The 23,375-nt window shown below is 43.8% G+C and overlaps 1 protein-coding gene across 1 annotated transcript in view; it reads left to right on the top strand.

Moving 5' to 3' along the window:
• Positions 1-23,375, top strand: part of LOC120980387 (cadherin-11-like) — a 131,437-nt gene that overhangs the window by 67,297 nt on the left and 40,765 nt on the right. Inside the window, exons 2-3 of the mRNA XM_040409471.1 lie at positions 11,828-12,214; positions 21,429-21,723. Of these exons, the coding sequence (XP_040265405.1) occupies positions 11,987-12,214; positions 21,429-21,723 (523 nt within the window). The 5' untranslated portion in view covers positions 11,828-11,986. The remainder of the gene's footprint in view (positions 1-11,827; positions 12,215-21,428; positions 21,724-23,375) is intronic.

Genomic DNA, 23,375 nt, shown 5'->3' with positions numbered 1-23,375 from the left:
GTCTGTCCATTGTGTATTGGACAGGGCTAGTAACTTCACGGTAGGTCCAAATGAAGTAAATGGGAGCAGCTCTGGGGTAACCACCTACATCTACTACACAGTGGACAGAGCTGTGTAGTTTCAGCGATGATGGTAGTGCAGAAGATCTGATCTGTGGAGGTGCGAGGTGTCAAATCCCCACCAGATGGTCAATTGTAAAAATCCTAGATAAGCTCTTTAAAGGGCTATTCCCATCACAGACAATGAAGGCATATCGCTAGGATATGCCCTTATTGTCTGATAGGTGCGGGTCCCACCTTTGGAACCCGCACCTACATCGAGAACAGAGTGGGTAGAGTGGTGGCTGGAGGACCCCGGGTTTCCCAGAGTCCAGCCACCTCCAAGAACTATCCCCATACAAGTGAATTGGAGCGCACCGCACTTGCATGGCCACTGCTCCCATTCAATTTTATGGGGCCGACATAAATAGCCGGGCCAGCTCGGCCCTCCGTCAACTTACCCGCTCTGTTCTTGGTGTAGGTGTGGGTCCCAATGGGGGCAAATCCTAGCGATATGCCCCCATTCTCTGTGATGGGAATGCCCCTTTAAGTATTGAATAGCAAATACGGCAGATATATGAAAGCAAACAGATATGTCTTTGCATAGCAAGCCAATGTGCCATTCAACAGTCTGGAAAGTTTAAGTGGCCCGCCCCTGAGGAGCTGTAAATGGTTGCCATATTTGCTGCTACTCAGTTTTGCCAGAAACTAGAAGATTTAGTATTTAAAAGGAATTTGTTTTTTTACATTTCAAGTGGCAGAGCTTCAAAAATGTTTTCTAGTCAGACCAAGTGCCACTCATGGTCTCACTTTCCTGAAGAGACATTGAAATAATCATCTCCGTAAAGTGTCAACTGTGCAAAAAGGTTCCCATTAGTTAAAGTGCTGCGTTAATGTTATTCCTCTCCTGACAGCGTGGGAGATATTCACCGCCAGAGTGCAAATGTTGGGGAACTCATAACTACCTATTAGCAATTAGTTTTCTTCTCTCTCCGCCATGTTAAAAGCGAGCCTCTGATTGGAGGTTTCCAGGTAACTGCTCATTTACTGTACATTTTCACCATGAGAAATGTTCTCCTGTAGAATAATTAATTCCAAAGCCGAGAAATATTTGGAAAAAAAAAAAGCCTTTTCGTGATTGCATGCTTCTCTATTAGATTTATAGGAAACATTTTCCCTATTTTGTTAGATTTAATCCGAAAATTTAATGAAAGGTTTAAACAAGTGTTACTGACACATAGGCAATTAAATGAGCATTGTTAATGGTGGATCCATGCCACCACCGCTTCAATAGGCTGCTATTTCAAAGGCATCTTTGCTAAATATGGTGATTTTATGTGCTTTTAGAGGCTGCTGTTCCCTTCTGTGACTTTGCGTAATATGGTAAATTTAATGTGCATTTCAAGAGAGCTGATCCCTTAATAGGTGTCTGCAAAGTATGATGATTTTAATGGGTGCTTAAAGGGGTTGTCTCATCTCAGACAATGGGGGCATATCGCTAGGATATGCCCCATTGTCTTATAGGTGCAGGTACTACCGCTGGGACCTGCACCTATATCGGGAACGGAGCCCCGCAAAGTGGTGGCTGGACGACTCCGGTCCGGCCACCACCAAGCGCTTTTCCCATAGAAGTAATAGGGAGCACACTGCGCATGACCGGCCACCGCTGCCATTCACTTCTATGGGCCCGACGGAAATAGTCGAGCCAGTGCTCGGCTATTTGCGGCAGCCCCATAGAATATGAATGGAGGGAAGCTGCGCATGCGCAGTGCGCCCTCCAACACTTTCGGGGCTCTGTTCTCAATATAAGTGCTGGTCCCGCACCTATAAGACAATGGGGGCACATTGTCTGGGATGAGACAACCCCTCTAAAGCACGTTGCTATGTTTTTAAGAGCCTAAGTCAGTTAACTAATTCCATACCATAGGACCAACAGAGTACCCTCCAGTGGGCTCAGGCTCTGATACTATAATGGCCTCCAAAGGTCCTGGGTAGAGATTAGTGAATCGATTCTAAAAAAATAAAATTTGAGCCAAATTTCGAACAAATTTTTGACAATTCGAGGGGGAAAATAAATGATAAGTGAGAGAGAGAAATTATGAGTCCTATGAATCCTCCGAGTGTCATATACAAACTTCCAGACCAGTTAGAGCATTTTCTATTCAGTTAGAACCAATTCAGGCTCGAAATCAGCCAAACTGAACCCGAATCAAATTTTTGAACGATTTATTCAACTCTAGTCCTGGACTGATTTTGGAACCTGTCATGTGTCACTAGGTTCTCATTAGTTGATCAACATATAACCTATTCAGATGCCATATAGAGCTATTCCCCCTTTACGTTAACGACAATTGCCAGAATTGTAAGTCCTTAAGTTTCTTCTATTTCATTATGGGATGAAGCAAATGGATGATGACTAACTGCACTTTTCTACTAATGGCATATTTCAAGAGAAATCTCAATGGCCATAGGAAATGCCATAAATCTATATGTACTGTAGGTGACCCTGTAGAAAGAATGGAATTTGTTGCCCCCTGTTTGACCAGAGCCTTCTAAAGAGGAGAAGAGGCCATCTAGTTGTCCATACATGCCTATAGGCTATGGGAGTTACAAAACATTATTCAATGCAATACTCCTCCTACAACTATCTACAATCTCCATATAGGTGGAGTTCCCAGAGAAGGGAAATCCACTTTGACATGTATGGCATTGCCTGTGTATTTACATTTAATGTCTATTGTCGGAATACCTCTTTAAATTGTAGCCATTTCTTAATTGAACATCCAAGTTCAGTGACAACCTATATAGCTGTAATTAAGTCTGAAGGCAGCGTGGCTTGTCAGCGCCCCCAATCCCTAGTATCCACATACCCCCCACCCCTCCGGCTTTCCAAAGCTACAGCTATGCCCGAAGCTGCACATAGACCTTGTGCGACAGCTTGAGTAGCAATTTTTATGTTCCCATAATATGTTGTTTTCCATAACAACCCGACTATATACCAGACCACATAATATATCATGTTCAACTGGGAAGGGATTCAAATTCTAGGACATTCGGGGGGTAATTGCATTTAGGTAGAAAGTATTTTCTGATTGGTCATGGCTGACATATTGTATCTAACCATTCCCTCAATGCTATTAACCTTGTTGAGTGTAGACTGGTTCTCGCTGTTAAGTTTTAATTGTGTTTGATACTTTGGCATATTGTAATAACAGCTTGTAATTAAAATGTGAGCAAAAAGCCCAGAACTATGAATGCAGACATTTGAATCCGAATGTAATATCATGGAAAGCGTGGGCAGCATCCTGTGTCTTATTTGTTTTGTGTCTTGTTATTTTTATGTTATATTTTTTTATAATTTTTTTTGCGTTTAGATTATTATTATTATTAATAATTTTGTTTTTATTATTGTATTCATTTTTAATATATTTTTTAAGCTTTATATTACTATGATTTATGTTTTTTTATTTTTGTTTAATTTTTTTACTGTTTATATTTTTTACTATTATTATATTTGTATTTATTTAGTTTTATATTATTATTTGTATTATTATTATTATTATTATTATATTTGTTTTTATTATTTTGTTTTTATTTTTAGCTTATGTTTTATATTATTATGATTTATGTTTGTTTTATTTTTTACTGTTTATATTTTTGACTATTATTATTATATTTGTTTTTATTTAGTTTATTATTATTTATTTTTATTATTATTTTTATAATTTTTACTTTTTCTATATGTCTTATGGGGGCATGTATATGAGTCCGAGGAAACTTCAGAGCGTCATGCACATATTTTCTGGTCATTTGCAGAACTTTTTCATTGAGGTACAGTCAATTCGGACCCGAAATGACACAGTCAGCTTATTCTGTTGAATGAAACCCGAATCAAATTTGCACTCAAATGCAATTGTGTCTATGGCTGTAGAAATATACCTAGCGGCCTCATGCTGCCCTCCCAAGCCAAACCTAGTGACTTTAAACACTAGAACATACCCTGATCTACTGGACATAGATTAGTAAATCCAATTTTATATATATACATATATATATATATATATATATATATATATATATATATATATATTATTGGTGTTAGGGTAAGAACATTCAGTACCCTTAGTACTTGGCATCTTGAATAAGTGGGAGGACAGGCAGAACGAACTGTAAATTGTGACACTAGCAATTTGTATCAATCTGTGAGCTGATGACGAGTCGTGTTTGCAAGGTTTTTTATGTTAATCACATACGGCGGTACCAATTTTTTTTCTTGTGTGGAAGTGAGAATGCCCTTTTACCCACACATGCTAATGTACATGGCAGTGTATGCTAATGAAGGCATATGCTTAGTCTTTAATTCCTTTAATTCCGCATTAACAGGATCTTAGGCATGCCAGATCATCAAATAATTTGCATCGATAACTAGTAGGTATTAAAAGGGTTGTCTCACTTCAGCAAATAGCATTTATTATGTAGAGAAAGTGACTACAAGGCTCTTACTAGTGTATTGGGATTGTCCATATTGCTTCCTTTGCTGGCTGGATTCTTTTTTCTATCACATTATACACTTCTCGTTTCCACAGTTACGTCCACCTTGCAATCCAGCAGCGATGGTCGTGCTTGCGGACTATAGGAAATAGCGCCGGCCTCTCTGGTGGCCAGGACTGTGGGAGCGCGCATAGACACACATGCGCAGCAGCTCATGTCCACTTTGTATCTGCGTTCCGGATCAGCTATTTACAGCCATACTAAATAGAAAAATGTCAATCAGCATTAGCTGCTGCCGACACATGAAAATACCGGCTCTTACTTCACCGAGGCCAGGAACCTCGGTGACACATACCTTCTATCAATGACGACCCCTTGTACCTTCCTACATACCTCCCCCCTTTGTTCAACCCTGAAGGGGTGAAGACACATCAAACAGTGTACCCGGGACAGGGCATCCTCGTATCCCTGTAACCGGCCTGCCCTGTGTTCCACAGAAAACGTTAAATTCTGCAAAGAGATAAACCATTGGGTGACCCGGGCATTTCCTTTCCCTGGCTCATCCATTTGAGAGGGGAGTGGTCGGTCACCAGACGGAACTTTCTACCCAACAAACAATAGCGGAGAGACTCGAGTGCCCACTTGATAGCCAGGTACTCTCTCTCCACTATACTGTACCTGGTCTCGGCTGGGGTAAGCTTACGGCTGAGGAAGACAATGGGATGCTCTTCCCCATTGACTTCCTGAGACAATACAGCACCGAGGCCTATAAACTCCCTTTTGAAGTCGGGCGTCACCAAAACAGGGGACCCACACAGGGCCGACTTCAAAGTAGAAAAAGCCTCTTCCGCCTGATCATCCCAGTGGACCACTGACTAGCGTCCCTTCAAGAGCCCTGTTAATGGTGCGGCCACTGTAGCAAAGTGGGGGACAAACCTCATATAATATTCCACCATTCCCAGGAATGACTTTACTTGCCTAGTAGTGACAGGTCGGTGCCAATTCCGTATCACCTCTATTTTGTTCACTTGGGGTTTAATGACTCTGCGCCCAATGACATATCCTAGGTATTTCGTCTCCTCTAACCCTATTGCATATTTTTTTGGGTTAGTTGTTAGTCCAGCCTTTTGAAGGGAGTCCACTACAGCCTGTACTTTTGGTAGCTGACTTTCCCAGTCGGTACTGTGAATGACAATATCGTCCAGGTAAGCCGAAACGTACCGATGATGTGGATGTGGCACAATGTCCATGAGCCGTTGAAAAGTGGCAGAGGCGCCATGCAGACCAAAGGGTAACACCTTATATTGGTACAGCCCCTCTGGTGTGATGAAGGCAGTTTTCTCTTTGGCAGCCTTTGTCAAGGGTACCTGCCAGTAACCTTTGGTGAGGTCCAAAACAGAAAAATATCGGGCTATGCCTAACCTCTCAATAAGCTCATCCACCCGAGGCATGGGAAATGCATCAAATTTAGAAATCTCATTTAATTTGTGGAAATCGTTACAGAACCGTAACGTCCCATCCAACTTGGGTATTAAGACTATCGGACTGACCCATTCACTTTTCAACTCCTCAATGACGTCTAGTTATAGCATTAGCTGCACTTCTTCCGAGATGGCCTGTCGCCAAGACTTGGGTACCTGGTATGGTGGCTTCAACCGGATTCTGGCCTGAGGCTCAGTGACAATGTCATGTTGGATGGTAGAAGTGCGTCAAGGTTAGTCCGAGAACACATCCGTGTTCCTGCTGACAAACTCCCTGGCCTCCTGAGTCCATTTAGAGGAAAGGCTGTCATCAATTTTGACGGTGGCAACTGCTTCCCTTGTATCAGACCGTGGGGCTGGAAACTCTTACCCTAGAAAACTCAGCCGCGGGCTGTCGTCCGTACTGGTCTCCCTATCTTTCCAAGGTTTAAGTAAATTCACATGGTACACCTGCTCCGGCTTTCGCCACCCTGGCTGGTGTACCTTGTAGGTTACCTCACCAACTTTTTTGAGTACTTCGTAGAGTTCCTGCCACCTAGCCAGGAACTTACTGTCCACCTTCGGTACCAGAACCAAAACCCGATCTCCCGGGGTAAAGATCCGGACCCGAGCCTGCCGATTATAGAGCCTACTCTGGGCTCGCTGGGCTGCCTCCATATTTTCCCTAACAAGCGGCAACACTGTCTCCATCTGCTCTTGCATCTGAGTGACATATTCAATTACACTTTTATATGGTGTGGGTTGTTGTTCCACAGACCGCGAGGATCTCGGCCATATAGCAGTATGAAGGGCGAGAACCCAGTAGAGGCCTGGGGCACCTCTTGCACTGCGAACATGAGATAGGGCAGAAGAAGGTCCCAATCCCTCCCATCCTTAGACACCACTCTTTTTAACATGTTTTTTAATGTTTGATTAAACCTCTCTACCAGACCGTCCTTTTGCGGATGGTAAACGGACGTCCATAGCTGTTTTATGTGCAGCAACTTACAGAGTTCCCTCATGACCTTTGACATAAAAGGGGTCCCCTGGTCGGTCAGAACCGCTTTAGGTAATCCCACTCGGGAAAACATCTCCATTAACTCCTTAGCTATGAGTTTGGCCGATGTATGTCGCGGGGCACCGCCTCCGGGTACCGAGTGGCATAGTCTAGGACGACCAAGATGTGTTGGTGCCCTCTAGCGGACTTTGGTACTGGGCCTATGAGATCCATCGCTCGAACGGAACCTCAATAATCGGGAGAGGTACTAGGGGTCTACGGAAATGTGGCTGGGGGCTGGTTATCTGGCAGGTTGGGCAAGACTTACAATATTCTTCCACCTCTCTGAACACACTGGGCCAGTAAAACCGCTGTAGAATACGGTCCTGCATTTTCTGCCATCCCAGGTGTCCCCCAAGAACATGTTGGTCGGCTAGCTCCAACACGAGCTTGCGATACACCTTGGGCACCACCAGCTGTTCAATATGCTCACCCCATAGTTGGTTTACCCGATACAGCATCTTCTGATGAACCACAAAACTGGGAAACATAGACTCGGCCCCCAGTTGTTGAGGTTCACCATCAACTATTACAACATTTTCCCAGGCTCGAGATAGCATTGGGTCCCGGTGCTGAGCTGTACCGAATTTTCCCCGGAGACGTTGAGGTCTGCCAACTCAGGACCCACGTCTCCCACCATTACACTCAGCAGGGTTTCCTCCCCCTCCTCCACTGCAGTGGCGGCCACCCCTGTTACTGGCCCTTCAGTGTCAGGTTCCCAGGGTTCCGATTTCCCCCCTGAGCAAGGCCACTCTACTGGGGTTACACCTGTCTCACGGGTATCGGTAACTTTCGTATCAGGCCATCTCGGGATAGCTTCTCCCTCACGGCCACCGCCAGATAGGTCTCAACGTCGTCCGAGGGGGTCATCTTAGGGATCGCCGCACGGACAGCTTTCCGGCCCTCGTGGACGTTCTGGGACGCTCCTGCCGCTTGTAAAGCCATCACATGCTGCAACAGCAGCTGGTTGGTTTTCTGCTGCTGCTCATTAGCCTCCCACTGCTGCAAGTTAACCTCCACGAGGGCTTTCACAACAGCTTCCATTTTGTCAAGGGACACGGGTTGTAATCTCGCTGGTTTGATGTAAGACATACAACTGTGCCTGGAAAAACTAAAAATCACTGCGCTTGCACGCATCCTCCGCCAATTGGTGGAGGATTCGCTCTGGTAGGCAGGTTAGCAGACGCAGTATAGAGGCAAAGGACCAGGCTGTAAATCACTCTTCAGTGTTTATTCACACTTATAACATAACACAACAACCACTTCAGGCTTGGTGCTTGTTCACACACAGAACAACTAAATAAAGTTCACCTGGTATCCTGGGTGTCAGTTCACACCTGGCTGAATGCTCAGCCTCAGAAAGTCCACTAGCAGGCTTTAAGGCGGCCTGCTGGCCTGACACATGGTCTTCAGACCTCAGCACAGAGATCTCCAGAGCTCCACTGTCAGAGGGAGGTAATTCACACCACCTGACAGTGCTGGCTGTTTTTTTATAAGCCTGCCAAGACCCGGCCTGGAACGTGGGGAGTAGTCACCCACCCAGGATTTTGACTACTCCCAGTAAGAGCCGTCCCGGAACAGCTATTTACATCCATACTAAATAGCAAAGTGTCAATCAGCATTAGCTGCTGCCGACACATGAAAATACCGTCTCTTACTTCACCGAGACCAGGAACCTCGGTGACACATACCTACCATCAATGATGACCCCTTGTACCTTCCTACAAGTGGTATAATTTAGACATTCTATGGTGGTGTTATTTACATACTGTAAGGTAGTATTACTTTGGGACTGTATGAATGTATTATTTTAACACTATATGGTGGTATAATTTAGACCCTGTATGCTGGTATTGTTTAGACACTGTATGGTGGTGTCTTTTAGACATTATATTGCTATTATTTTTAGACATGGTATGGTGATATTATTTAGACACTGTATGGTGTTATTTTCTAGACACTTCATGGTGGTATTATTGTGGGACTGTATAGTGGTATAATTTAGACACTGCATGGTGGTATAATTAAGACGCTGCACGGGGATATATTTTAGACACTGCATGGTGGTGTTATTTTGGGACTGTATGGTGGTATTATTTAAACACTGTATGGTGGCACAATTTCGACATTGTATTGTAGTTTTTTTGAGAAACTATATGATGGTATTATTTTGGTACTGTATAAAGGTGGTATTTGGAAACTGTATAGTGGTATTATTTTAACACTGTATGGTGGTAATATTTAGACACTGCATGGTAATATTATTTAAACACTGTATAGTGGTATAATTTAGAGGCACTACATGGTGGTATTATTTTAGTACTGTATTATTTAGGGATTGTATTGCCAGTTTATTGAACACTATATGGCAGTATTATTTAGGCACGGTATAGCAGTGTTATTTCCTTCTATAGTGTAATACTTTAAATGGGGATTTTAGTGGTGATATGATATATAGCACTCTTTATGAGCACTGTTTGGCAGCGGTCTTACTTTTCTAAGCTAACCTCCATCTGCCTCCTCTCAGAGGGGCAGCCATACGGTGTTTGCCAGTACATGTTGGTGTGATGGTTCTGGCCCTGTATACATATACTGTACATACTTGGCTATGGTCATTAATCGACACATCGCAGGCAGATTTATAATGAACAATTGCTGTCAGCCATTTAGCCATAATAAGTTCATCGGCCTGCTTGTTTGCTCAGTACATTAAAGCCAGATAAAAGGGAATAGGATATGTTTGCAGCCGACCCCGCTCGTGACACTTGGCATTTCTCAGTTTTAACACTTGGCGCATTAGCACTTGCATAAACTCTACCCGCCTTGTTTATGGAGCTGCGTTCATTTATTGGTGTCGCTAGTGAGGCTCGGCAAGCACCGAGGCTGCTCATTTATTTGATGTACAAACAAGAAAGAAATGGAAAATATATGCGGAGATGTGAATTTGAAGGGAGAAGCGCCTAATCCTAATCCCAGTAGACCCTCTTGTGGCGTCATACCAAGATCTGCCTCTCACTGACTTCTAAAAGATTTGTCTCATCTCATGGATTAACTGCTGCTTCCAAAATCTGAATTTAAAGGGAAACTCCGGACTCTGCCAGGCTTGTTCATTTATTCAATACAACAATATTTAGACTCTGATCTGCTTCATTAGAAACAGTCGTATCAATCTCGAAAGTCTGTTTTCACAGCCAGAAAAAGCAACGTTAAATCTTTTTGGAAGATAAATGGATATGGAGACACCCTTTAAATAATGGAATCCCACTTTAAGTGGATGCCGAACTTCAGGAATCTAAGTTGCTTTACTTGAGATTTTCTTAATGTTTGCATCAGTGATCTATGGTGACCATCCTGTTGGTTAATGGTTCATGTGTTAAGATAGACTTGGTGCCCTGCCCGATTGTGGGAGGTTGGGTTCGATTAGCCATGTGCGTCCACGATAATGCATGACGACCCCCCCACTCTGATCAAAGGCTGACAGCGCTGTACATTACATGATAAGTCCCTGATGACGTCCAGGACCTTTCCTCCCCCATTAGCCAGAAATTCTTTACTAGAGCAGATACCGTATATAGAGAAAGAGTTTAGTAAAACCTTGAGAAAGCTGTTTGCTTTTCTGCCGTGTCCCGTGACTTGTTAAAAAGTGGGACTTTGACCCATAGGAAAGCACTTCCAGAAGGTGGCGCTAGAGATGAGCCGAATTTTACAAAAGTTATTTGTCACGAAGCGCATTTCTTTGTAAGTAGTGGCGGTGCAATGACAGGAAATGGTGATTGTGCCTCTCCTCGTCATTGTACCCCTCAGATGCCGCATTCATACATGACATAAATAACACGGTGTAAAATAAAAAAAATTTAAATACTTGATCCATTTGCTCACGACGAGCCGGCTGTCGCCAACTTGCTTGAAGATCTGGTGCCAAATCTTGTGATTTGGTGTGAGATCTGTTGACGTCATCGTGCCGTCCGTTTGGTGACGTCATACGTCACCGCTCACGGAATTTCGTGCGAGATCTTCAAGCAAGCTGGGGGAGGGCGTTAAATCGCGCTATTTCAGGTTAAATTGATTCGCTGCCACAAAGCACGAGGATATTCGGCTTCAATTCACTCAACACTAGGTGGCGCTAGCGAGATGATTCTCTTCCCCTGGGCCTCTTTGCATAGAGAGAGGAACAAATAGTAGAAATAGTAATCTGGGAGTTACTGAATATGTTGGTGATAGATAAGCAATCGAAATCATACAATATCATAGCCAACAAATACAAGTCTGCATTTAAAGGAGTTATCCCATTGGAAAAATGAAAATCAGACATGATATAGTACATGGCAACCTCTTTCTAACACAGCTAGAACCATCCCTGTACCTCACTTGGAGCCAGAGACCTCCACATTCATTGCTCCAATTGCTCTGCCAGATTTATTTCGAGCTGACAGCTTAGGAGGCGTGCACTTTCTCAGGAGCGTGTCCTTTAAGCTGCAGCTAGTCGCGTGACTGTGCCGGGAGCCGGTCTGAAATCAAACACAGTCACCAGGAGCAGGCAGTTCCAAGAACAGCCGCCGGGGGCCTTCATCGGACTGCCTGCTCCCGGTGACTGCATTTGATTTCAGACCGGCACAGGTAAGGGCTTACCTGTGCATCGCCGGACGGGTGAGTCTACCCTACTAAAGATGGCAGCCCGCATGTGTTCGTTGGCGAACACTGCGAACTGACCATCACTGCTGCTACTACTGCTCATCATCCTATGGCGATATAATATTTACGTGACTCTTCTTCTTTTTCAGGATCAATAAAGGACAATTGGAAGGAACAGAGACGTGCGTTATGGGTATAACCTCTGGGATGACATTAACCTGTTGGATTTGCTACTAACCTGCGGTTTTGCACTATTTCGAGGGGACTTAGAATTGGGAGCGAGGACTGTCGAGCAAGCACTACCAAAAATGAAGAAGGACTTTTGTTTACATGGCATTCTTTTATGCCTGGGGATCGCATACTGTAGTCACGTCACATCCACAAGAAGAAGCGGTAAATTAAGGCAGTCGTTTCATGGTCACCATGAAAAGGGCAAAGAAGGACAAGTCTTACATAGGTCCAAGAGGGGATGGGTATGGAATCAGTTTTTTGTAATAGAGGAATACACCGGACCGGATCCTGTGCTTGTTGGACGGGTAAGACCTATTTCCTCATTTCCAGTTATTGCTACTGTTCTTGGCATATTATTACTGTGAATTAAAGGGATGGTCTGGGGTTGATCACTCTTGTCCTTCAGCTGGTATTGAAGCCTATCTTCATTCACTTAGATGGGGCAGAGCTGCAATTCCAGATGCAGACATCCTGGGGAACAAAAAAATAAAAATAAAAATACTAATGATAAAACAATATTTAACTATAATCTCTGTATTTATAATATATTGTCATTGAAATATACATAGATAACTTAAAGGGCTTGTCCAGGTTCAGAGATGAACCCAGCCATATCCTCTTTTTCACCTAGGCAGCCCTCTCCGATGCTTTCCTTTGCCCAGTGCTGAAGCGTGCGGGGCAAGGAATTTTCTTGAGGTCCGGTGGGTAAGCTAGGGAGAGGCTTCCGCCGGGCAGTGTTGCCAGTAACGTCACTGATACTAATGGCCGGGCTTTAGCGCTGCACTAGCCTGTAAAACAGGCTAAGGCAGCGCTAAAGCCCGCCCATGAGTGCCGGTGATGTTACCGGCCACAGTGCTAGGCAGAAGCCTTTGCCTAGCAGTGTATAAATCATTAGCAAACAGCCCTTGCCCTGCGCTATTCAGTGCAGGGCAAGGGAGAGCATCGGGGCATGAAATGCCCCGATGCTCATATAAGAGGGGCTGCCTGGGTGATAAAGGGGATATGTACGGGATCAGCTCTAAACCCTGACAACCCCTTTAATTGTTATTACACATATTTAACCATATACGCATAGAAAATATCACTGAGAAAAAGAGTTCAAACTCATGAGCTTGTACACGTTTTTTTTTACCGTTATGCACTACACCATTTAACCTGTAGGTGTCACTGTTTTGCTGTAAATTATTTATGTTGTTTGAAACAGGTCTGGTGATACAAAGGTGTAAGTAGCATGATCAAAAATGTATTTGGGTCCTTTAATTATGACACATTAGTGACAGTGCCGATGTCCTCCCATGGGGCAGTAAGGCTCTCGGACCACCCTCAAAGCCCAGAACCTCTCCTCTTACTATCATTGGAATCATCAGCGTTGAGATCATCAATAGCTGGCCTTTAACGTTTTTTGGGAGGTTGGATCACACTCTTTTTTTTATGGGAATCTACACATTTGTAATGTTTACGAAGACAGACCCCTCAGAGTCTTCCATTGATGGATACAGGGAACAGACCGGTTGGATTTATACAGTTGATTATTATCCTTCATCTGGCTTATTATTTAAAGAAGTATTCTGGTCATGTAAAGGGATAACTATTAGATCATGAGGGTAGCATAGAGGGTAACTCTTAGATCGTGGTGGTCCAACTTCTAGGACCTCCACTGATCACGAGAATGGGGACCTCGTACCCCTTGGAGCACTGGAAATAGTTGAGCGCTGTACTCGCCTGTCTCCAGAACTCCTGTAGAGCGCATGATCCATTAATTTCAGGTGAGCGCTGAAGGTAAATCCCGACAGGACTCCTAGGAGAGTCAGTGAGAGTCCTGATTACTCCACCCACACAGGATGATTGACTGCTATCCCTGTATCAGTCTATGTGCACAAAAGGCTGTTTACCACTCAGTAGGCCGGCCGGGTAATGAGGACTCTTACAGCCTTCTACTAGGAGTCCTCTTAGGATTTACTCTACTTTTAAGGCCAGTTTAAGATGAGCGGAAGCGGTCTGTGAAACACAGTCGTTTTCTCAGCCTTTCCACAGTTCAGCTAGTGATCTATGATGCGTCGAGTTCCAGCCCAACCGTAGGTTAACTGTCCTGTACTCACCATCATCTGAGCACAAGCCAGAAGACCCAGGTGGCTACATCACCATGATGTGGTGACTTTGAGTCAGCTGTGATGTGGTCCTGGAAATTTGACTGCCACACAGACCACGTTTCATAGACCGAAAATGCTTTTTGGAAGCCAAGTTTACACAGAAATCCTGCTCCACATCATAAATCTATTTATCACTGAACTCAGATCTTCTCCTTCTATTGTATCCTTATCTCGTTAAAAGGAACGTTTTACCAGAAAATAACCTATAACTTTTTTATGTTAAACATATTTTTGGTAAAATTTTTGGTGCCTTTTGTTTTTTAATTTTGCCTATATAAAATGTATAAAATCCTCCAATTTGCACAATAGCCACTAAGTCTAAAGTATCTTTTGACTTTTGAGAGCAGCTGTATGGACCATAGACACAATGGAAAGGAGCTGACCCCATTGAATACTGTGGAAGAGTTTTCTAGGCTTTCTTGCTGGGTGGCTTGTGAAGAGGTTAGGAGGGAGTAGATAAGCTGTGATATCACCCGATGTGAATGGTGGATCTTGTGTTATCTATACATATAGGTGACATCTGTCATTGTAATACTACTTGTTATGATGCCATGACTTCTGAAAAGTTACCTGCACAGGAAATCATGACCTATTATTAGGCCTGGCGCCTGTGAGAAAATTGCAGGATTACAGTATATACATTTTTTTTATTTTTTTTAAATGGATAGTGACATGTGAAAACTATAAATAAACTCAGCAAAAATTCTAAAAATATATATTTAACATAATTTTTTTTTTACGGTAAACATTTTTTTTTCTTTTTTTTTTTTGTGGGGTTTTCCAAAAGTTTTATACTGATGACCTATGCTCTGGAGAGGTCATCAGTATCTGCTGAGTTGGGGACCACTGTTCGCAGTAGCGTGGCTGCCTTCTCCCTGCTCATTGTATAGCGGCTGTGCTTGGTATCGCAGCTCAGTTCCATTTACTATTGGACCATGTGACTGATGAACGTGACGTCACTTGGCCTAGGGAAAGCCTAGAGAAGACCATGGCGCTGTTGCGAGCCCCTCTGCCTTCTCAAAAAGCTGATTGGCGGGGGTCCCAGACGTCAAACCCCCACAAATTAAATACTGATGACCTATCCAGATATTAGGTCATCAGTTTAAAACTCCCAGAAAACCATTTTAAAATGTTTCCTTGGCACCATCTTTATTTAAAAATAAAAATAATAAATAAGCTGTGATCTCACCTGTTGTGAATAGTGGATCAGGTGTTATCTACAGTATATATGGTGATATTCATCATTGTAATCCTGCCTGGGATGATAATGAGATGGCTACTGAGATGGCTTTCTAAAAGTTATCTGTGCAAAACAGGAAATAACGACCAATTATTAGGCCTAGTGGCCAGTGCAAATGTTGCAGGACTATAGACATTTTTAGATAGCAACAGAACAAATGTAAACATAGTCACCAAAAATTAAAAAAAAATATATATTATGTTTAACATAAAAATGGGATTTAAGCAATAAGTCATTTTCTGATAACGGTAAAACTCATCCGAGAGGTTCCCTTTAAAGGGAACCTGTCACCTGCAAAACGCATATTAAACCGACCACAGTACCTTACAGTATCCCCCGGTGTGTTGCTAATCATGATTTTCTTTCCTCTTTGTGTTTCTTCACGCTGTTTTAATGTCGGTTGGCGCTGTCTCCGAGTCAGGCTTGAAGTCAAGGGGGCAGCGGCCTCATTGCTTCAAGTAAAGCTAAGCCCGCCCCTTACCCCTCCTCTCTACAATTAGATGGAAATGCTGCCGTGATGCCGGGATCGCGCTCTTCTAGCGCATGTGCGGTACGCTGCCTGTTACAGCGTGACGGCCGGGCGCACGCGCAATCAAACTGTCCGGCGCATCCGCAGTCAGCAAAATGCAGGCGGGTGAGTGAGGCAGCGTACCGAACATGCGCTAGAAGAGCGCGATCCCGGCATCACGGCAGCATTTCCATCTAATTGTAGAGAGGAGGGGTAAGGGGCGGGCTTAGCTTTACTTGAAGCAATGAGGCCGCTGCCCCCTTGACTTCAAGCCTGACTCGGAGACAGCGCCAACCGACATTAAAACAGCGTGAAGAAACACAAAGAGGAAAGAAAATCATGATTAGCAACACACCGGGGGATACTGTAAGGTACTGTGGTCGGTTTAATATGCGTTTTGCAGGTGACAGGTTCCCTTTAAACTTTCGGCTTGTACTGGAGGGTTGATTTAAATCGAAATCTTCGCCTGAGGATTTGTAGCCCTCTATCAGAAAAATAAGGCTCCAAATGCTATAAAAATATATGAAACAAATAATGAGCACGGAATTTAGGACCTGATGATAAAAAGTGGAGATTCGGGTTAAATTACTCACACTGATTTATATTTCAGTAGCATCGAGAACATGATAAATTCTTCTCGGTTTTAATAACGCTGTTACAGATTGAGAATATGAAAGGATTCAAGAGACTTTAGGATTTATGAAAATAGTTTGTGCTTACAATGAAGATTATGCCAGTCTCTTCTATTTCCCATAGAAGACCCTGCCGGCCGGGCCTCCCGCCGGGCCGCAGTGAATAGATTGAATCGTTTATACAGCATTCAGCCGTCCCATACTGCTTTATTTTCGGAGTTTTGATTGTTTTGGTGCTTATTCTCAGTTGGGTGTTAGGAAAATGTTTATCAGCGAAATCATCTCTGCATTCGGTCAGCCGATGCTTATTTGGGCTGTGCATGCTTTATAAGAAGAAGTAGTCTACATGAAAGTAAAATCTGACTGTTAAAAGTCATTGGGGCTGATTTAAGAAAAGTGGCGCACTTTACACTGTCTAAGAATACAAATCACAGTCAATGTCTGGCTGATGGACCTTTGCAAATTTGGAGTATGGTAATCCTGCACCAGATTTATGCTAGAATTTTGTCAGTTCGTCAAAAAAAAACGGTCTAGTCTAAGTTTTATACTACTAATGGGCAGGGTTGCACCACCAATGAGGCCAGGTGGGGGTCAGCAGAAGGGCCATGGGCAAGGAGCGCTTTCATTGTGGCAATGGGGCTAGGTTCAGTTTTCGCCTCAGGCAGCAGAAAGACTAGGTGCACCCCTGCTAATTGCCGTAGTTTTACTCCAAAAATGCACCAAACTTTTGGCACATTTTTGGTGCACGGAGCCACAATTTAGGCAGTTTTTTCACTGGTCACTAATAATAGGTTGTGATTACCTGTTCTGCGCAGGTAAAGCTGAGTTTACCTTACCGTTTTGCTTTCTATTCTTCTGATCCATCAGCAAGATCCTGTAAAAAAAAAAAACGGATCCTGTTTCATCACCATCACACCCAACCTGGGATAGAAAGTTCTAGTAGCCTTATCAACAGGATCCGTTTTTTTACAGGATCCGTTTTTGTTTTGTTTTTTCTCTCTCCATCCATCAGAAGAAGAGAAAGCTCAACGGTGATATGAACTCAGCCTAATTTTTCAGTAGCCTTCTCATTATCATCCCAGGGAAGATTACAATGACAAGTAACACCGTTGTATAGAAAACAGAGACCCCAACTTTCATAATAGGTGATATCACAGCTTATCTGCTCCCTCCTGACCTCTGCACAGGTCACTGAGCATGTCTAGAGAACTCTCCCATAGAAGTCAATGAGGTCCCCTCCTGTCCATTGTGTCTACAGCCCATGTGGCTGATCTCAAATGTCAGGAAGCCTAAATTGTTGCCACTCCCCCTTTTCATATGAGGTGTTAAAAGATTGGAAAAAGTTGCAAGCCAGTTAATAAATGTGACGCAAGGTATGTACGCCAGTTTTTTTTGCGCAAATTGCCCCCCAAAACTGGCATATTTTCATTAGTAAATCTGCCCCACTGTTTTCTAAGTGGGATCACTCATTCTTTTATGGCTGTTATGGAGATAGATGGTCTTGTTACCATTTTAATGGCTAGGGAAACCTGATAAGGGATGTAATTTGCACAGGTGAGTCATGACGATGTCTTGGAGGTACTAGGACTTTCTATCCCAGGTCAAGTGTGTTGGTGTCAAGTAGCAGCTGAAAAGAGACTCATTTTTATATTTGCTATGGGGTTCCCATCCTCTATTTATGCTAATGGCCCCTAAAGTCCCAATGTTTTGGTACAGAACTTCAGAAGTAATAAGTCAGAGCAACTGGACTTGATGTATTTCTCTTGAAGACGTTTCGCTAGTCATCTGACTAGCTTTGTCCATTAGATTCTAATGGAGAAAGCCAGTCTGATGACTAGCAAAACGTCTTCACAAGAAAAATACAGGTCCAGTTTCACTGACATAGTACTACTGGTATACCACGACCTGGATAAATGAGGACCTTAACTTTTCATAGTGTGTTGTATCGGAGAAGCCTTTAAAGGGGTTGTTTAGCGGGGACATTTTTGCGCAAAGGCTCCAGGGTAGGTTAAAAAGATTAAATGCCAGCTCATCTAATCACAAGCCTCATGGCGATTTCCACTCCGGCCACAGAGTGGGTAAGTGGGCATATCCTATGCATCAAGATAGGACCAGGAAATAGGGACCAACAGGTACTGTAAGCATTGAAAGGGGAGCAGTGAGGGGTCATTGAGACTTGTTTTATTTTTTTTGCCCACTCTGGGCCCTTTTTACCAAATGTTTCCTTACTGGACAAGAGATGGAAAGACAGTTAAAATATGCTGGTGAAGCTATAGGAGGTGCAGAGGTAGCAGTTACAACCAGACCCTGTTCCCAGAGGAAGTCGAAAGCCCCCTTTTGCACATAGAAGGACATTAGGCAAAAGGCACATGACACCACCCCTGGTCCTTGGCTATCTTCACTGTGCGTCAGTCCTGGCATGTAAAATCCTGACAGAGATTAAGCCATGTGTGTCGGTGCAGTGACATGTCTCCAGACCGAGCAGTGACGTTCCCCTTGGGTCCGCAGTGTGTCCCCATGCTGGAAGTTTACATGCAGGGACCGAAGCGCAGTGAAGACAGACAGGGACCCACGGAGCCAGAACTGAGCAGCAGGGAGAAGGTGAGCATGCTTCATTTCACAGGTCATATGAGGAGGGGGTGGTTTTAAAAAAATATATCAATCCTGGACAACCCCTTTAAAGAGGATCTTTCACCGCTCCTGACATGCCTGTTTTAACAGCTACATGCATTCCCCATGTAATAACAGTTCTGGAGCATCTATTCTTACGGCTCTAGGTTGTGCCGTTCCTGTGTTATTTCTACTAGAAGTTATGGATGAATTACTAGCAGTCTGCAAGGATATAAGGATACAAGGGAGTGGTAACCAGTTGGGGGTGTGTCCCTGCACAGACTCCCTCTATCCAATCAGTGCTGTCATTTTCAGACTGTGCAGGTACACGCCCCCAACTGGTTACCTCCCCTCTGTACTCTTACTGCAGACTGCTAGCAATTCAGTCATAGAGTCTAGTAGAAATAATAAAGGGACGGCACAACATAGAGACATAAGAATAGATGCTCCAGAACTGTTATTACATGTGGAATGCATGAAGCTATTAAAACAGGCATTTCAGGAGTGGTGAAAGGTCCTCTTTAAGTTTTAAGGGAATCTGTCAGCTCCAAAACACCCCCTAATCTAAAGTAAGCGGTGTATAGTGTAAGTGATGCCGAGTCCGGTTATGTAATTTTTATCTTCATACTCAAAGCTGTGCTCCAGTAAACCAGCATTATGTCCTCTCAGTGCATTTTACTGCTGGTTTGAGGGAGCACAGGGTCAGAATGGAAGTGAAAATGAATGCTGACAATGCTAAATGCAAATATATATATACACTGCTCAAAAAAATAAAGGGAACACTTAAACAACACAATGTAACTCCAAGTCAATCACACTTCTGTGAAATCAAACTGTCCACTTAGGAAGCAACACTAAGTGACAATCAATTTCACATGCTGTTGTGCAAATGGGATAGACAACAGGTGGAAATTATAGGCAATTAGCAAGACACCCCCAATAAAGGAGTGGTTCTGCAGGTGGTAACCACAGACCACTTATCAGTTCCTATGCTTCCTGGCTGATGTTTTGGTCACTTTTGAATGCTGGCGGTGCTTTCACTCTAGTGGTAGCATGAGACGGAGTCTACAACCCACACAAGTGGCTCAGGTAGTGCAGCTTATCCAGGATGGCACATCAATGCGAGCTGTGGCAAGAAGGTTTGCTGTGTCTGTCAGCGTAGTGTCCAGAGCATGGAGGCGCTACCAGGAGACAGGCCAGTACATCAGGAGACGTGGAGGAGGCCGTAGGAGGGCAACAACCCAGCAGCAGGACCGCTACCTCCGCCTTTGTGCAAGGAGGAACAGGAGGAGCACTGCCAGAGCCCTGCAAAATGACCTCCAGCAGGCCACAAATGTGCATGTGTCTGCTCAAACGGTCAGAAACAGACTCCATGAGGGTGATATGAGGGCCCGACGTCCACAGGTGGGGGTTGTGCTTACAGCCCAACACCGTGCAGGACGTTTGGCATTTGCCAGAGAACACCAAGATTGGCAAATTCGCCACTGGCACCCTGTGCTCTTCCCAGATGAAAGCAGGTTCACACTGAGCACATGTGACAGATGTGACAGAGTCTGGAGACGCCGTGGAGAATGTTCTGCTGCCTGCAACATCCTCCAGCATGACCGGTTTGGCATTGGGTCAGTAATGGTGTGGGGTGGCATTTCTTTGGAGGGCTGCACAGCCCTCCATGTGCTCACCAGAGGTAGCCTGACTGCCATTAGGTACCGAGATGAGATCCTCAGACCCCTTGTGAGACCATATGCTGGTGCGGTTGGCTCTGGGTTCCTCCTAATGCAAGACAATGCTAGACCTCATGTGGCTGGAGTGTGTCAGCAGTTCCTGCAAGACGAAGGCATTGATGCTATGGACTGGCCCGCCCTTTCCCCAGACCTGAATCCAATTGAGCACATTTGGGACATCATTTCTCGCTCTATCCACCAACGTCACGTTGCACCACAGACTGTCCAGGAGTTGGCAGATGCTTTAGTCCAGGTCTGGGAGGAGATCCCTCAGGAGACCGCCCGCCACCTCATCAGGAGCATGCACAGGCGTTGTAGGGAGGTCATTCAGGCATGTGGAGGCCACACACACTACTGAGCCTCATTTTGACTTGTTTTAAGGACATTAGATCAAAGTTGGATCAGCCTGTAGTGTGTTTTTTCACTTTAATTTTGAGTGTGACTCCAAATCCAGACCTCCATGGGTTGAAAAATTTGATTTCCCTTTTTTTTTTTTGTGTGATTTTGTTGTCAGCACATTCAACTATGTAAAGAACAAAGTATTTCAGAAGAATATTTAATTAACTCAGATCTAGGATGTGTTTTTGTGTTCCTTTTATTTTTTTGAGCAGTGTATATTTAATTTGGTCATATATTAATTTGTGTGTTATTTTGCCAGCTTCATTCAGATGTCGATTTTGGGGATGGGAAGATTAAGTACATACTCTCAGGGGAAGGAGCTGGGACTATTTTCGTCATCGATGACAAATCAGGGAACATTCACGCAACAAAGACCTTGGACAGAGAAGAAAGAGCTCAGTACACATTAATGGCGCAAGCTGTTGACCGAGAAACGAACAAACCCTTGGAACCACCTTCAGAATTTATTGTGAAAGTCCAAGACATCAATGATAATCCTCCAGAATTCTTACAAGAAAACTACCATGCTAATGTGCCAGAAATGTCCAGTGTGGGTACGTGTATTGACCAAACTCTTCATCCTGTCCATTTGTGCATGCTATACATATGTTCTCCATTCATTGCTTCATACATGGAGGACCCATTTAAGTAGATAATACATAAGCCCATGACCTTCATCAGGACTGAGTTATATGTGCTTTAAACTAGCACAGTATCAGTATACTGTAATCTCCTGCTCATTACATTTCTTAAAGGGTTTATGTCATGATTGATGTAAGAAAGGAAGATCATGCGTCATCTAGTACATCACAATTTCTTTCTAACAAAGCTAGAACCTGCCCTGTACCTCATATGGGTCCAGAGATCTCCCCATTCATAGCTCCTGCTGCTCTGCTAGATTATCTTCAGCCTGGCAGCTCAGGGAGTGTGTCCCTTCTGCTGCAGCTCTCTCCTTGTATGTGTAAACTGCTACAGCTTCTAACAGAACGTGTGGCTGGTGGCAGTAAAAGATTTAAACTGAGCACCTGCTACCAGCTCAGTGAGACGGACAAAAAAAGAAGGAAAAAAGGACAAACAGCAGGTGGCGCTGTACAGATACAATTTATTGAATAACTGACTGGCTGTACAACATTTTTAATAACATGCAATTATAAAAGTATTCAGATCCAGCTGCTGGTTTGAAAAAATGTAGAATATGTTTCGTGACGCAACACCTTTAAAGTAAAAATATCAAGAATGAACAAAGCAAAGGTAAACGTGCCCATGGTTGCTGCAATTTTGGACTTTTTTTTAGCATATGTAATAATAAAAGTCACATTGATAAGAGTGAGAGTTCTGGGATGCCCGTAGATCCCAAGAACGAGATTATCTGGAAGAATTGGCTGTGATGGACTGTTTCTATATTACTCATAGACTTTAAAGAATCGATATGCCACAGTAGTCCTCTCATATGTTTAATTAAAGGGGTTGTCCGAATTCAGAGCTGAACCCAGACATACCCAGAATTTCACACAGGCATCCCCCATGACAAGAGCATTGGAGCATTTCATGCTCCGATGCTCTCCTGCGCTGAATCGCGCAGGTCAAAGGCATTTTCAGGAGTTACAGTGACGAACCGGGCTCTCCTTAGGGCTGCCAGGCGGAGGATTCTGCCCAGCAGTAAGCCCGGTGACGTCACCGGCACTGATGGGCGGGCTTTAGCGCTGCCCTAGCTTGTAAAATGGGTAGGGCAGCACTAAAGCTGGCCCATCAGAGCTGATGACGTCACTGAATACACTAATCCCAAGTTAAATCCTTTATTATGCTCCAGAGCTGCACTCACTATTCTGCTGGTGCAGTTACTATGTGCATACATTACTTATCCTGTACTGGTCCTGAGTTACATGCTGTAATATACTCCAGAGCTGTAATCACTATTCTGCTGGTGAAGTCACTGTGTACATACATTACATTACTTATCCTGTACTGATCCTGAGTTACATGCTGTATTATACTCCAGAGCTGCACTCACTATTCTGCTGGTGGAGTCACTGTGTACATACATTACATTGACTTATCCTGTATTGTACTCCATAGCTGTACTCACTATTCTGCTGGTGGAGTCACTGTGTACATACATTACATTGACTTATCCTGTATTGTACTCCATAGCTGTACTCACTATTCTGCTGGTGGAGTCACTGTGTACATACATTACTTATCCTGT

This window comes from Bufo bufo, chromosome 10 (assembly GCF_905171765.1).
Source record: "Bufo bufo chromosome 10, aBufBuf1.1, whole genome shotgun sequence".
Lineage (NCBI taxonomy): Eukaryota > Metazoa > Chordata > Amphibia > Anura > Bufonidae > Bufo > Bufo bufo.
This window is presented reverse-complemented; position numbering and strand designations above follow the sequence as displayed.